The sequence below is a fragment of the Fundulus heteroclitus genome, chromosome 5 (assembly GCF_011125445.2).
Source record: "Fundulus heteroclitus isolate FHET01 chromosome 5, MU-UCD_Fhet_4.1, whole genome shotgun sequence".
NCBI classification, from domain to species: Eukaryota; Metazoa; Chordata; class Actinopteri; order Cyprinodontiformes; family Fundulidae; genus Fundulus; species Fundulus heteroclitus.
Genome location: NC_046365.1, coordinates 5761126 through 5776047, shown reverse-complemented (window position 1 = coordinate 5776047; position 14922 = coordinate 5761126). Strand labels below are relative to the sequence as shown.

Here is a 14922-nt window from a genome sequence, read left to right as displayed (position 1 = left end):
GGGGGCCAAGTCTTTGGCTCCTGACAACCACTATTGAGCATTTGTCTTACAGACAAACCTTACATATACAAGCAAACTCTTGAGGGGCTTGTATCCAGGTGCTTACAGAGTCACTTCAGATAAATCCTATAGTTAGCTTTGGCTGTCACTAAATACGTCTGGTGTTAAATGCTGCATATTTTTCCGTGATGTAATCAAAGGCATTTGTTGTGCCCATGATACTATTGTTGTTCTTTCTATCTCTCTTTCTGGAGATGCAGAAGCAGACTTCGAAGATTTTATCTTGCACTCTCTTTTTCCTCGTCTTGGTTTTGCCTCGTCCCTTGCTCTTCATTAATTTCTCTTTTACCTCCGTTTCTGTGTCCATTGAATTTGGAATAATCATAAAACAATAAAACAACAGGTTCACACTTTGTATTAATATTAATAAAAATTGCTTAAAAGATGTGAAAAGGAATTGAAGAGCATGTGAAAAGAACAATAAGCAAGGCAACAAGAGAAAAGGTAAACAGGCACAATGGGTAATGACATGATCTGACAAGGAGGGAAAGAAACCAGTGCGTAACTGCTAGGAAGGTGATCACTGACATGGGAGGTGAGTCAAATCAATGGTGGACTGTAGCTGTGCCATGATTTAAGAAGCTGAAGAAAAATAATTAATCAACACACAAATTAATATGCAGGAATCTAAAGAGGACAAATGGGTCTACAAATCTAAACCAAAACATGAGGAACAATCAGAATACAAGAAAGGCCCAAGAGTCTCATAATCATACTGAACCATCTAAAGGAGACAATGGGTGAAAAAAATCTAAGGAAAGAATAAGAATTACAACCAATAAGGATCCCATTTCCAAATTAGAGTGTAAACGCACACTTGCAACTTTTTTCTGTCTTTCTTGCTTGAAAGACATCATGTTTTGAAATAAATCACTCATACTTTACTCAGTAGTCCTACTTTGCTTTTCAAATCAGATCTTTCAGACAGACTGCCAGCACTGTTTTGTTTGCAAGTAGTTGGGATTTATTTCTAAACTCTTTTGTATGGTTTGTAGCAGTGATCTCATTTTGTTAGCCATTCACCATAACAAAGCAGCATGCAAATAGAAGCTTCCTGGTTGCTTGTTTCCATTAGAAACATCATGTTTATATGTCATTTATGATTATAAAGGACATTTCTCTCACCAGAGTTAAGACTTTTCTTATCTTTACATGATCATTGTGGAAACCCTGAAAGGTGACGTGTGATTGCTTCCTTTAACAAAGCTTGGGACATTCTTTTTGAACCTAAATGGGATTTAACGTCTCTGCTGTGTTTCTTGGTCTTCACGATGCTGTTTGCAATAGAAGGTTCTCTTTGGTGTTCACCGAACAGCTGGTTTAAAATAGACAGTTAAAATCAGGTTACCTCTGAAGGTAGTCCGTTTGGCATAATGGTGTAAAAGGTGTTGAACACAAAATACATACCACCATCTTTAGATTTTGTTTATAAAAATAAATTTGACCTCAACAACTTTGTTTCACAACAGTCTTTCAATTTTGAGGTATAATGTTAGGGATCATGCCATCAAACAAGTTTTGTTTACATGAAATCTTGATTCTACACATCTGGCAGTACTCAGCTTTTGCTGATAATCCCTGCTGAATTGTGATTTATCAAGGGGATACACTTTTTCATGTAGGCACAGGTTGGTTCAAGCAACTTTTTTTCCTAATAAATTAATTCATCACTTCAAACCTACCTTTTATTTTTACCCCTGCTATCCGTTTGTGATGAGCTGAAACATGTAGGTGTGACAAAACAACAAAGACAGAAGAAATCTATGAGAAGGCACATCAGTTTTCAGACCTCCACACTTTTTCATTCTCAACATAGGAGTTGTGCCAAAATAAAAGATTCCTATGTGCCCCTTGGAAATACAATTCTACCATTTTTTACCACCCTGTAACAATTCCTCTCCCGCCCACAGCCAAACATACATCCCCCCTCTCTTGATCGAAAGCTTTCCTGTCACACCTGAAATGTTGTTTTCCTCCTTGGCCACGGACCTGTTTGCTTCTACACATTTATCTCCAACCATATCCGAAGATGCTGATGCTTCCTTTGCCACCCTTTCCTTTCCCCTCGTATGTCTGCCTCAGCCAGATGAAGAGGCTGCCCAGAGAGACTGAACCAGAATAAGGCAGCAGGTCCCGATGGTGTCAGCTCTAGAGTCCTGAAGGGCTGTGCGCAGCCATGGAGTTTTGCAGCTCCTCTTAGCCTGACCCAGGAGAAGGTTCCAATGTTGTGGAGGACCTCCTGTCATGTTCTAATACCAAAGAAAACTCAGCCATCAAGCCTCAATAACTTTAGTCCTGTTTTCCTGATATCCAATATCATGAAGGTCCTAGAGAGACTCTTGTTGGCCCATCTGAGTAAGCAGACCAGCAGCTATCAGGCATCAGAGATGGACAGGAAGAAGAGTACAAGGAGCTGGTGGATTGCTTTGTGCCATGGTGTCAAAGCAGTCAAGTCACCCTGAATGTGAATAAAACAAAGATTGTAGATTTTGTGAGAAACAGCAATAGGTTCAACACCATTTCCATCATGAGAGAAGAAGTGGAGATGGTGGAGGAGAATAAATACTGCAGTGTTAACCTGGACAACAGACTGGACTGGAGATGTAACTGTGAAGCTGACTACAAGAAGGGGCAGAGCAGACTGTACTTCCTGAGGACACTTTGGTTCTTCAGTGTTTACAGCAAGTTGCTGCAGATCTTCTATAAATCATATTTAAATAGGACTGACTTTTGGAACTTGATGTGAATCTTAAGCCCCATTTACACTACCCTTGTTAAACTGATCCATGCTGAGCACGGACCAAGCTTGGATCAGTTAACCATGCCGAGCTTGGTTCTGACGACCGTTCACCCTAGCACGATTCCTCGCCTCCGTCACTTAGTGACAATCTACGGTACTACTGCTCTCTGGGATTCAATGAGGGACTCAAGCAAATCAAAATGGCGACACCCGTAACTTTCAGGAAGTTACTTGGTTATAATTGCTGTAATTGCCTGTACCCATTATTTATGCTTGTTGTGTATTGTGTGTTCCTTAAGCCGGTGTATATGTAGAGCCCTAGAAATACGTTAAGAACGTGAAAATGTCAAATAGATAAGTATAATTATTTTATTGGGCAAACATGCATTTGATTTCGTATTTAGTTAGAAGAATCGATTTGGTTTATGACTGAATATGTGCTCAAATTACTTTATTTTTGTTCAGTGTGATCTCATAGCTCTCTGTCATGATAATACCCCTTTAAGAAAAACAGAATGCATGTTAGGAAGAAAAAAAAAAGAAAATGTAAAAGAGAAAACATATCTGCTGTATTCTCGAACTGTGGATTTTGTTTAATAAAGTTGCACAAAGGCAAAAACCTCTGGTTTATTTTTAGTTCGTTTTAAGGGTGCAACATATGTCCTGGAAAAAATTTCACCGTGGCGACAATTAAAGATTCTTGATTTTTTAAATTTATTGTGGAGAGTGTGATATCTTTTGCCTCATCTTTGGTGATTGCAGTATCAGAGCCAGTTACCCAATGAACCTTAAGCTGATAAAGAAGGTTGTCTGTGTTCTAGTTACTCCTCTAGAACCTCTGGAGATGAATTCCTCGTAAAATGTAGAACATTATGGACAACCCTAACCATCGTCTTCATCAGACTGGAGTACAACAACAGAGTGTCTCCAGTCAGAGTCTTCTCCAGGTCTGTTTAGTCTGTCCAGTAGAATCCTTCCTGCCTGCAGCCATCAGGATCTACATTGACTCTTTAAAGTAACCTGCAACAACATTTATTTTCCTTTGTGATTAATAAAGTATTTTTAAATTAAATTGATTGAACTAAAAAAAAAACGCATCACTGCAATATAAGTAGAGTCAGTACTAAAACCATTGGACTGCACTACTCTACCTTCGAGAGTATTTAGGCGCCCTCTTCTGTCCAGCCAGCAAATGTCAAGTAACATCCAAAAAATAAGCTTGCAGCTGGTATATTTTCTCTTTCATGCAAATTATACAAGATAAAAACAAACCAACGTGGCCAGCACTCATCTCAGCGTCAGACTCCAGCTTCAATGGCCCTCACTATCATTCCTGTCACTTCCACCCTCACTGGATTAGTCTTATAGCAGAGACTTCTAACAGCTTCTGTGTTTTTCATCTGATGCCATCGCACAAATTACACTGCTATCTTTAAGTTTTTGTCCAATTTATGTTTTCTTTGTATAATTATTTTAGTTACACAAATGTTGTAGTTAGATATGAAAATGATCCCTTTCAAATTTTTTATTTAAGTAGAATATGTTGCACCGAAAGTTTGTATAGTTTTTTTTAACGCATTTGCAGTGTAAAATGGATTTGTTGTCTTATGTAAAAAATTAAGATAGGCATATTCTAGCTTGAAAAAATTAACAGTAATGATGTGTGACAATAAAACCTAAAAGGACCTACAGTGGGGAGAACAAGTATTTGATACACTGTTGATTTTCCAGGTTTTCCCACTTGCAAATCTTGAAGAAGACTGTAATTTTTATCATAGGTACTCTTCAACTGTGAGTGATGGAATCTAAAACAAAAATCCAGAAAAATACAATGTATGATTTTTAAATAATTCATTTCCATTTTATTGTGTGAAATAAGTATTTGATCATCTATCAACCAGTAAGAATTTTGGCTCTCACAGACATGAAGTCCTCCTGTTCTCCACTTATTACCTGTATTAACTGCACCTGTTTGAACTCGTTACCTGTATAAAAGACACCTCTCCACACACTCAATTAATCAGACTCCAGCATCTCCACAATGCCCAAGACCAGAGAGCTGTGTAAGGACATCAGGGATAAAATTGTAGACCTGCACAAGGCTGGGATGGGCTACAGGACAATAGGCAAGCAGCTTGGTGAGAAGGCAACAACAGTTGGTGCAATTATTCGAAAATGGAAGAAATACAAAATAACGGAAAATCTCCCTCGGTCTGGGGCGCCATGCAAGATCTCACCTCGTGGAGCATCATTGATCTTGAGGAAGGTGAGGAATGAGCCCAGAAATACACGGCAGGACCTGGTCAATGACCTGACTAGAGCTGGGACCACAGTCTCAAAGAAAACAATCAGTAACACTCTACGCCGTCAAGGATTAAAATACTGCAGTGCACGCAAGGTGCCCTTCCTCAAGCAAACGCATGTCAAAGCCCGTCTGATGTTTGCAAATCACCATCTGAATGATCCAGAGAAGGAATGGGAGAAAGTCATGTGGTCTGATGAGACAAAAATATAACTTTTTGGTTTAAACTCCACTCGTCATGTTTGGAGGAAGAAGAATGATGAGTACAACCCCAAGAACACCATCCTAACCGTGAAGCATGGCGGTGGAAACATCATTCTTTGGGATGCTTTTCTGCAAAGGGGACAGGACGACTGCACCATATTGTGGGAAGGATGGATGGGGCTGAACACAAAATACATACCACCATCTTTAGATTTTGTTTATAAAAATAAATTTGACCTCAACAACTTTGTTTCACAACAGTCTTTCAATTTTGAGGTATAATGTTAGGGATCATGCCATCAAACAAGTTTTGTTTACATGAAATCTTGATTCTACACATCTGGCAGTACTCAGCTTTTGCTGATAATCCCTGCTGAATTGTGATTTATCAAGGAGATACACTTTTTCATGTAGGCACAGGTTGGTTCAAGCAACTTTTTTTCCTAATAAATTAATTCATCACTTCAAACCTACCTTTTATTTTTACCCCTGCTATCCGTTTGTGATGAGCTGAAGCATGTAAGTGTGACAAAACAACAAAGACAGAAGAAATCTATGAGAAGGCACATCAGTTTTCAGACCTCCACACTTTTTCATTCTCAACATAGGAGTTGTGCCAAAATAAAAGATTCCTATGTGCCCCTTGGAAATACAATTCTACCATTTTTTACCACCCTGTAACAACTCCTCGTCTGCCCATAGCCAAACATACATCCCACCCTCTCTTGATCGAAAGCTTTCCTGTCACACCTCAAATGTTGTTTTCCTCCTTGGCCACGGACCTGTTTGCTTCTACACATTTATCTCCAAACATATCCGAAGATGCTGATGCTCCCTTTGCCACCCTTTCCTTTCCCCTCGTATGTCTGCCTCAGACATCTTCAGTGCTTCAGTAAGAGCACTGAAGATGGGTCGTGGCTGGGTCTTCCAGCATGATAACGACCCAAAACACACAGTCAGGGCAACTAAAGAGTGGCTCCGTAGGAAAAATCTTAAGGTCCTGGAGTGGCCTAGCCAGTCTCCAGACCTGAATCCAATAGAAAATTTTTGGAGGGAGCTTAAAGTCCGTCTGGCCCAGCGACAGCCCCGAAACCTGAAGGCTCTGGAGGAGATCTGTATGGAGGAGTGGGCCAAAATCCCTGCTGCAGTGTGTGCAAACCTGGTCAAGAACTACAGGAAACGTCTGATCTCTGTAATTGCAAACAAAGGTTTCTGTACCAAATATTAAGTTTCATTTTTCTGGTGTATCAAATACTTATTTCACACAATAAAATGGAAATGAATTATTTAAAAATCATACATTGTATTTTTCTGGATTTTTGTTTTAGATTCCATCACTCACAGTTGAAGAGTACCTATGATAAAAATTACAGTCTTCTTCAAGCTACGCAAGTGAGAAAATCTGGAAAATCAATAGTGTATCAAATACTTGTTCTCCCCACTGTACATGGTCCTCTTGGAAGATGATGAATCAAAATATGTTATAGTTATTTACTTTGAATAAGTTGAGGGATAATTGGAAATATAACTCTGACTATCCAATAACAGTATTCACTCCAGATCCACAATCCCTGGTTTAGGAGGCCAGTGCCTTATCCCTTAGGCCACTAGGGCCCGGCCTCCCTTGCTTTACACTCTTTTATAACTCACAAACAGTACACGGACATGACGAATCAGGAATGTTTACATTTGTCCATACAAATTTATCGATTGGAAATATATTTGGTTTACACCCATATTATGTATTTTTCTTAATGAAAACCTTGATAAAAACTAATCAACATAAACTGAAACATGAAGCTCACCATGATAAAGACCAATTACATTCTTCTGGGCTACAAAATACATGTCAACATGGACCCACGATGATATTTGGCTAAGCTGTGCTTGTGCTGGAAACTATAAATATGGTTAAGGGAGGATACTAGGATACATACTGCACACACGGTGTAGCTATGAAAGTCATATTAAATGTTAAACTCGCGTATCTGTGACTTTAAGTTGAAAAACTGTCAGCGGAAACACAAACTCGTGCCGTTAAAGTCAGCTATGGGGTAAGATCACTTCCTAAATAGACTTGTACATAAAAGGATAGTTGTGTCCATATTAGTCAGAAGTTGTGCATAACAAACATTTGTAAACTCATAATAATTTAAATCGCATTCAAAAGATACAACATACAGTTTAAATAGTTACAACTTCAATAACTAATAAATACAAATTTCAAGTTTAAATTTGTGCTTTACTCTTTATGAACACAAACAGCAGCGGCTGCTTGAGAATACAGATTTTTTCTTTGAGAATACGAATTCACAACAGTGGTCTGACGTCACGGTTTCCAAGGGTGGTTAATGGAGCACAGAGTGCAAAGATAGGAGCCGCGCATGTGTTCTTCAGACCGACCGTCTCTGAATGCACCGCGGCCGCAGCTTGAGTCCAGACAGCGCAAACAGAGCTCACAGTGGTAAGTTACACATTCCCTTTTCTGCTGCTGTTGTTCTTCAAAAGTACGTTTTCGGATCGTTTGAGGCGAGAACATTATGCTTTTAAGCTTCCCTATGTGGCCTGTTTACAGAGTTAGTGCGTAATTTTAATAAAAAGTCTGACGTTGAGCGTCTGTGCCAACTGGTAGGTTTTTTAAGATTGACAGCCTATTTTCTACTTTTATCTTTAAAAAAACAACATTGAGGATGGTATTAAACATGTGATCACGTTTAAATTGTGACTATTTATCTGTAAAGAATTAAAATGAAAACATAAGTTTTATATATTAGTAACAGTAAAGGGAGTAGGGTTAAGCTACTTTGTTGCACCTAATAACCTTCACAGCATTGTTCATTAAGGAAAAGTTATTTCTGTCTGCCCACCTTTACAGTGATTAATCTATAAATTATGTGCAGTTAGTTCAGTTAATTCTTTCAGTAGTATGGTAGAAATACCAGAGAAGGAAAGCCATTTGTTACATTTACTACTATACATTTGACCTTTTCTTTCTTGAGAGCTATAATAATCTGCATGTTAACCACATACAGTTTTATGGTGTGAAAAGGTGAGAATTGAAAAAAACAATTATGGTAACATTTGGCATTTTTTATTTACAGGAAGAAACAGAAACAAAAAATGTGAGGATAAACACTTCTGTGCCAATTCTCTAAATATTTTTTTAAAGAAGGGGACCTGAAACCAGCCTTCAGGCTAAACAGGGCCACCATCGTCCTCCTCCTTCAGCTGCTGCCCATCCAGAAGGTCCATGGATGGCCACAGGAGATAGAGGTGACCCTCTGCTGGCTGGTCTGTGGTGCATCCTATAGGGAAACAGCTTGCCAGTAAGATCTCATACCTTCTTGTCCTTGAATAGAGCCAACAATGACACACAATTCATACATATATCATATTAATTGGATAGAAGATTAAGACATATCAGCATATTACCTAAATTACAAGTTAATTTTATATTTGGTATAGGTCAAGTGGAGGCATGCCACAACAGGCACCACGCCAAGGTGAGAAACATCATTGGGCGTGCCTTTGGTGGTCTGAAGACACGGTGGCGTTCCATCTTCTTAAGGGTGCTGGAGGTCTGCCTGACATTTTACCCAAAAGTAATCACCGCCTGCTGCATCTTCCACAATATTTGTATAGAGGCAGGGGACCAGCTAGACGTGGAGGACGAGGAGGTCGACCCAGAGGAGGACGGCCATCCAGCGGCTGAAGACAGGGAGCTGCTGTCTATTTGTATAAGATGTTAATAGAAGTTATTTCTTTGTTTTAAACCACGTTAGTAACTGCTAATTTGTTGAATATGTTACACCTTCATTCTGTTCCAAAGTTAAAACATTTGTCTAAAATAAATATCTGTTTTTTTTCATATATTTTTACTATTGTTTTCTTTCTCTATTTCTCCTCTCAATTCTTCGTGTCCTCACTCACAGGAAACTCACTTAGATAGGAAAAACATTTATAGAATTTATTTATTTATTTATAGATTTTATATTAGCGCTGGACAATATAGAAAAAAGCATATTGATAAAAAAATGCATATTGATGAATAGATAATTATCAAAAAGATTTAAAACCTGGTTGTTATAATATTGCTAAATGACTTAATTTTAATATATCACACACAAACACTCAATCCCAATTAAATTCTTATTTACCCAACATTTTTTAACCATAACTGATTTTTTTAAAAGAAAAATAACTCAACTTAAGAGACCTGGGTGATGTTATTAAATACTGACAAAGAATGAACTGAAGTGACCAGCGCTGTTAGGGAGCGCTGTTAGAGAAAAACTTGCAGCCCGGAACTTTATATCGCGGATCAAGAGTGGTGAGTAATTGTCTGAAGCCAGGTTTTTCAGCTGCAGACAACAGCAGCATATCCATCACTATGAAGCATGTTACTGCATGCCTGATGTCCGCCTGGACGCTTTGTCATTTTATCACAAAGAAGGGAGCCCAGTTTAGCTGCTATACCTGCTTTGTTTTGGAAGAACTTCCAGAAGATTCCTAAGAAGACGACCCGGAGTCGCGCGGGACTGACACAGCTCGCGCTGCTGCGGTAGTGAGCGGCTTACGTGATGAAACAAGTTGGTTGCGTTACCAGACTTTGTTTTTACCGGTTCCTTGCAAATTTTACAAATCACTGTGGTTTATTTCCGTCACCATAACAAAGTGAAATTTGTTATGGTGAATTTGTGCTACTGAATTTTTTTGCATTTGAATATAAAAACATACATTTTGCCAGGTGAAAATTTAGTAGGTGATTTTTTTTTTCAGATTAAATTTTTTTTTCCTGGTGAATTTAAAGTGAAAAAAAAAGAATCACACACATCATTTCAAATGATAAAAAGTTATAAGTTTAGTGTTAAGTTTAGTGTTATAAATTCAATGTCTAAAAAAGGTCTGATAATGAGACTGTAATTATTCCAAACCTTTTACACAAGAGCCACCACTGGTGATTATGTAGGACCTGATCAGAGAAAAACAGTGAGATCCGTTTTAAATAAAAAGCTGCCTCAGTATTGAGAGGTGAGTGGTAGAAGGCAGTGGACAGAACTACCACTAGGAGCCATTTATTAGAATAAACCTTACACACTTGTAGTGTTATAAAGTGTTATGACTTTGTGAATGTATCCCATTCTTGCTGTCAGAAAGGCCTTCATTCTGTCATTGAGTTGTTATTCCTCAGACTATCTCCTGGCATGGGTAAAAGACTATGACAAATGAAGGTAATATGTTAACTTCCTCCTCATTCCTACTTCTATTTTCAAGCAAGTTAGGAACTGTTAAATGGGTGTTTTCCTTCAGAAAAACTCTAATCGCTGTATCATTGTTTTCATCTTTAATCACTACAACGTAATATTGTCACAGACATGAAATATAAATTCAAGATTACGTAAAGTGATTAAATGTATATCAAATCAGTGTGGATTAATTTGTCCATAGAGGTGCTGATTCAGTCTGCCCGACAGCAAACCCCCATGTCAACACAACCACTCTGCTACAGTTCCATAAATATAGAATCAAGAACAACAACAACAACAACATATGGTTGACTAGCTAAAATAAATCTTAACACCACGCCTGTATTGTTTGCAGTACACCATTAATTCATCGTAATGAATGCTGTAAATGTTTACATTCTCGTTTTCATCCCCTCCTCAGTGATCTTGGTGCATTTTCCACATGTTGTCATCAGTTTTACAATTACATAAATTAATAAATATCACAAAAGATAATTAATGCAGGTTGGAATAAATTAGAGTATCAGAGTATGAGACATAAAATTATAGGACGTTGATGTGAAAACCAAGATGTAGTTGGATATGATGGATATGTGAGGTGCATTGAAGCCTTCCTAGTTATAGTCTTGTTGTATCACTCAGACGCAAATGAAGCTGAGTTTCTCCTGGCAGTCCCTGGCCTCCCACACTCCGTTTTTGGTTAAAGCCCCGCAGCGTTTCAGCATCGGACACTGGTGGTCCAGGTCCCCGTCCTGCTGCCAGGCCTCGTACAGCAGAGGGTCTCCGTTCACCCACATCCAGGTGTCTCCAAGGTAACGTATGCCGACCCACACCTGATCGGTGAAATCTGCCGACTGGATCTCTTTCTCAGCCAGATGGTTCTCTGTCACAGAGAGCAGGCTGGTGAGGTCGGTATGCTGCTCTCTGCAGAACTCCAGAGCGTCTTCCCATGTCTTCTTTTCCTGCACAGCACGCATGTTCAGGCAGAAGAAACTGCATTTTTTCTCTCCATTTTTCCATTCCCATTTTTCCTTTGTCCAGTAGACGTTGTTAGCTATGTTTTGAGGATCAAAATTGTCTGGTAAGTATATATTGCTGTGGTAGATGGCCAATTCTCTTCCTGTCCATGTCCATTTCCTGCTCAGGTTATCCCAGTAGATACCGATCCATCCCATCTTCCCTTCGTCATTCACATATTTTTTAAGCACCTGGTCCTCCTCCTCACTGGTGATGCTTAAAAAATCAATATAGTGTTCCTTGCAGTGCGTCCAAGCTTCAGCCCAAGATTTTTTTGGGTCTTCGACAAAGACATATTTTTCACACCAACAACAGGCACTTGTGAGAATGAGAACGCTGCAGATGATCTTCTCCATCCTGACAGAACCTTTGTCCAAAAAGAACGGAGACTGATTTTATCCCCTTCTTAAGAAGCCGGTAAGACTACAGAACATTTTCATACACAAAAATATCACGTGTGAGCTTTTTAAACAAAGTGGGAAAAATACACCTTCAAAACAAATGTTGTCTTTGTGAACATTCAAAGTTTTTTTAAAAGCTGCCTTCATGTGTACTGTAGATCACACTTGAAGCATATCATTATGTAAAGCTAGTGATCTTTTGCATGCTGACTTAGTCAGGATGGAGCGATTCTCAGAACTCTGCTGCTTTTTTATTACAAGTGTAAGGCTACACCTGGAAAAGATTGTGTATGAAAAGCAATATTCAACTTTTTCTTTGTCACAGGGAGTTCACAGTGGTTTGCAAGAAATATCCACACCAATTGAGCTTGTATGCTCTTGTAATCAACAACATTGGTCTACTTATAATCCCAAGTGATAGACCAAAACAAAACATGGCACAATAGTGAAGTGGAAGAAAAGGGATGCATGGTTTTAAGAGTTTTACAAATGAAAATCTAAAAAGTTATGTGTGCATTAGTTCCAGTCCCTCTGACTCAATCCACCTGAGCCACCTTTGGTTGGAATTACAGGTGCAAGTATTTTAGGGTGTGTCTCTACCAGCTTTGCATGTATAGAGATTAGTTTTTATCTATTCTTTCTTGCAAACTTGCTCATGGTTAGTCAAAACGTATATTTTCAATCTTGCCTTCTCAAATGGATTTAGGTCTGGGCTTTTACTGGACCATTGTAATATAGGAAAGTGCATGGATTGGAACCATTTAGTTGTAGCTCTGCGTGCAGTGCTATACCAGTAAACCTATACCACTTGTAAGGGTTTTGCAGCCTCTAACAGGGTATCTACCAGTATTCCTTGAATTTAACTTCACCCATTTTCATATAGACTTTGGCATTAATCCCTGCCCTGAAGGAAATCATTCCTACAACATGGTGCTGCCATCACCATGGGGAAGAAAGTTTAGGGTATCTCTAGCAGCTTTTGCATGTAGGTAAAGAAATTACATTTGAATAGAATCACTTCCTCGTTCCGTTTTGCATTAGACAATGTAGCCACCTTGAAAAAGAAGGTGATTATTCCCATGAAGCTGGCTCCCTGGTTTAATTGAGAGCTGCGTTCTTTGAAGCACAATGTTAGAAAATTGGACAGAAAATGTAATATTCTAGTTTCTGTTCTGGTTTTATGTTTAAGTTATTTTGCTCTCCTGCCTTAGGTTCTCTGGTTGCTTTGAGTTTTGTCTTGTCTAGGTTCTTGTTTACTGTTAGTTTATTCTGTTTTGTCATCAGCTTTAGTCTTAGCTTTATCTTCTGTTTCAGGTTTGTACTTCATGGTGGTTTTGTTTCTTAGCAAGTCTGGTGTAGTTTCTGTCCACTTGTCCTGTCAGCTTTTTAGGTTTGGTTTCTGATTTATTTCTTGTTTTGAGCCAACACTGATGTCTGGTCTAATTACTTACTCTGCACACCTGCCTAACTCCACCCCTGCTGCAATCACCTCACCGGTTTCACCTGATTCCACCTCCATATAAACTGTCGAGACCAGACATCAGTGCCAGGTCGTCTTGTTGAGTTAATGGGTGAGTCTCCTCCTGCAAGTTTATGTTATGTGTTGCTTTTGGATTTTTGACCCCCTTGTCTCCAGAAACCTGAGCCGTCCTGTCCTGTCCTGTCCTGTCCTGTCCTGTCTGTTCCGTTCCTGCTAGTGATGGGTCGATGAGGCGTCATGAAGCGTTTCGACACATTGCCAAACTGTATTGATACTGTGCTGATACTGTGTCACTGAATACTGACACCTGCTGGACCTTAAAAATCCCTACAGGCAACCTGGTTGACAGAGTTCACTGACACTGATTTGATGACCAAGTATACACAATACAATTTAAATTATTGTATGTTGCAATGTATTTTATATTTTCATTTGAACTAAACATATATTTGTTTTTTAGATACAGTCAATAAATGTGAACGAGGATGCTTGTGGACTGGCTTTTTTATTTATTTTTTACAAAATTTTTTGCTGCCATGTCCTTTCAAACGATGCTCAGAACAAAGACGCACAGCGCAACCCGCCCAACCATAAAGACGTCTGCCCATCTGCCCAACCCACCCATCAGTGGTGCGCTCCGATCAGCACCTGGCGCTCACAGAGTGAGACTGTGGTACACCATCACACCAGAGTTGCAAAATGGTTAGAAATTAACCATTATTAACCGTTATCTTGTTTACAGTTCAGCTTGGGTTTTATCTACTGCGCAGCATAACTTTGCTGTACGCAAATGCATACGCGTGCAGCTTAGAGGGAACAGAAACACTTTGGCGCGTCAGTCAGTTCGAAACAGTTCCTGTATCAGTCACGTGACTTTCCCGTGTCGATGTGCGCATCGACACGGGTTTTGCTCTATGAGCTCTACACATGCTGCTACACATTTCCCTGTTTTGCTTTTTGTTAAAACAAAAACCTGAACTGAACCTCTGCTGGTCTGGCTGAATTTTGGGTCCCCTGCCTCTGATCATTACATTACGACCTGGTTGGTGCTCTGTCTCCCCCGGGTTTGGTCCAAGACGCCACCTCCAAGGGAGGAGCGCACTGCCGCAGCCGTCCCGCCGCCGCAAACGCCGTTGAGCGGTTGGTCTGGCTGACGCCTCGGCCCCTGTCCCTGAGGGTCCGCCGCCGCCAGCGGGTGACGTGGAGGGAGATCTGGCCCTGGAGAACAGGATAAAGACTTTTGCCCCCATAATCAAGCGTCTCAGGGAGGCTCTACTCTACCAGCATTCAGAGGCGCTGGAGGCAAAATTAAAGGAGGTAGAGGGCCATTATAGAACAGCCCTTAGGGCTTTTTACAGCCGACCCGCCTCGGCACCTGCACCTGTCCCCGAGGGTCTGGCCGACCCGCCTCGGCACTTGCACCTGTCCCCGAGGGTCTGGCCGACCCGCCTCGGCACCTGCACCTGTCCCCG

General features: G+C 39.9%; 1 protein-coding gene across 1 annotated transcript; it reads right to left on the bottom strand.

The window, feature by feature from the left end:
• Nucleotides 1–11190: 11190 nt before the first annotated feature.
• Nucleotides 11191–11529, bottom strand: LOC118563025 (snaclec stejaggregin-B subunit beta-1-like). The gene has a single exon (XM_036136603.1). It carries the CDS (start codon nt 11527–11529, stop codon nt 11191–11193), a length of 339 nt encoding a protein of 112 aa, XP_035992496.1.
• Nucleotides 11530–14922: the final 3393 nt, after the last annotated feature.

What these genes read in the sequence shown, in the direction of transcription:
- LOC118563025 (XM_036136603.1), bottom strand. Translation starts at nt 11,529, where the DNA reads ATGCGTGCTGTGCAGGAAAAGAAGACATGGGAAGACGCTCTGGAGTTC.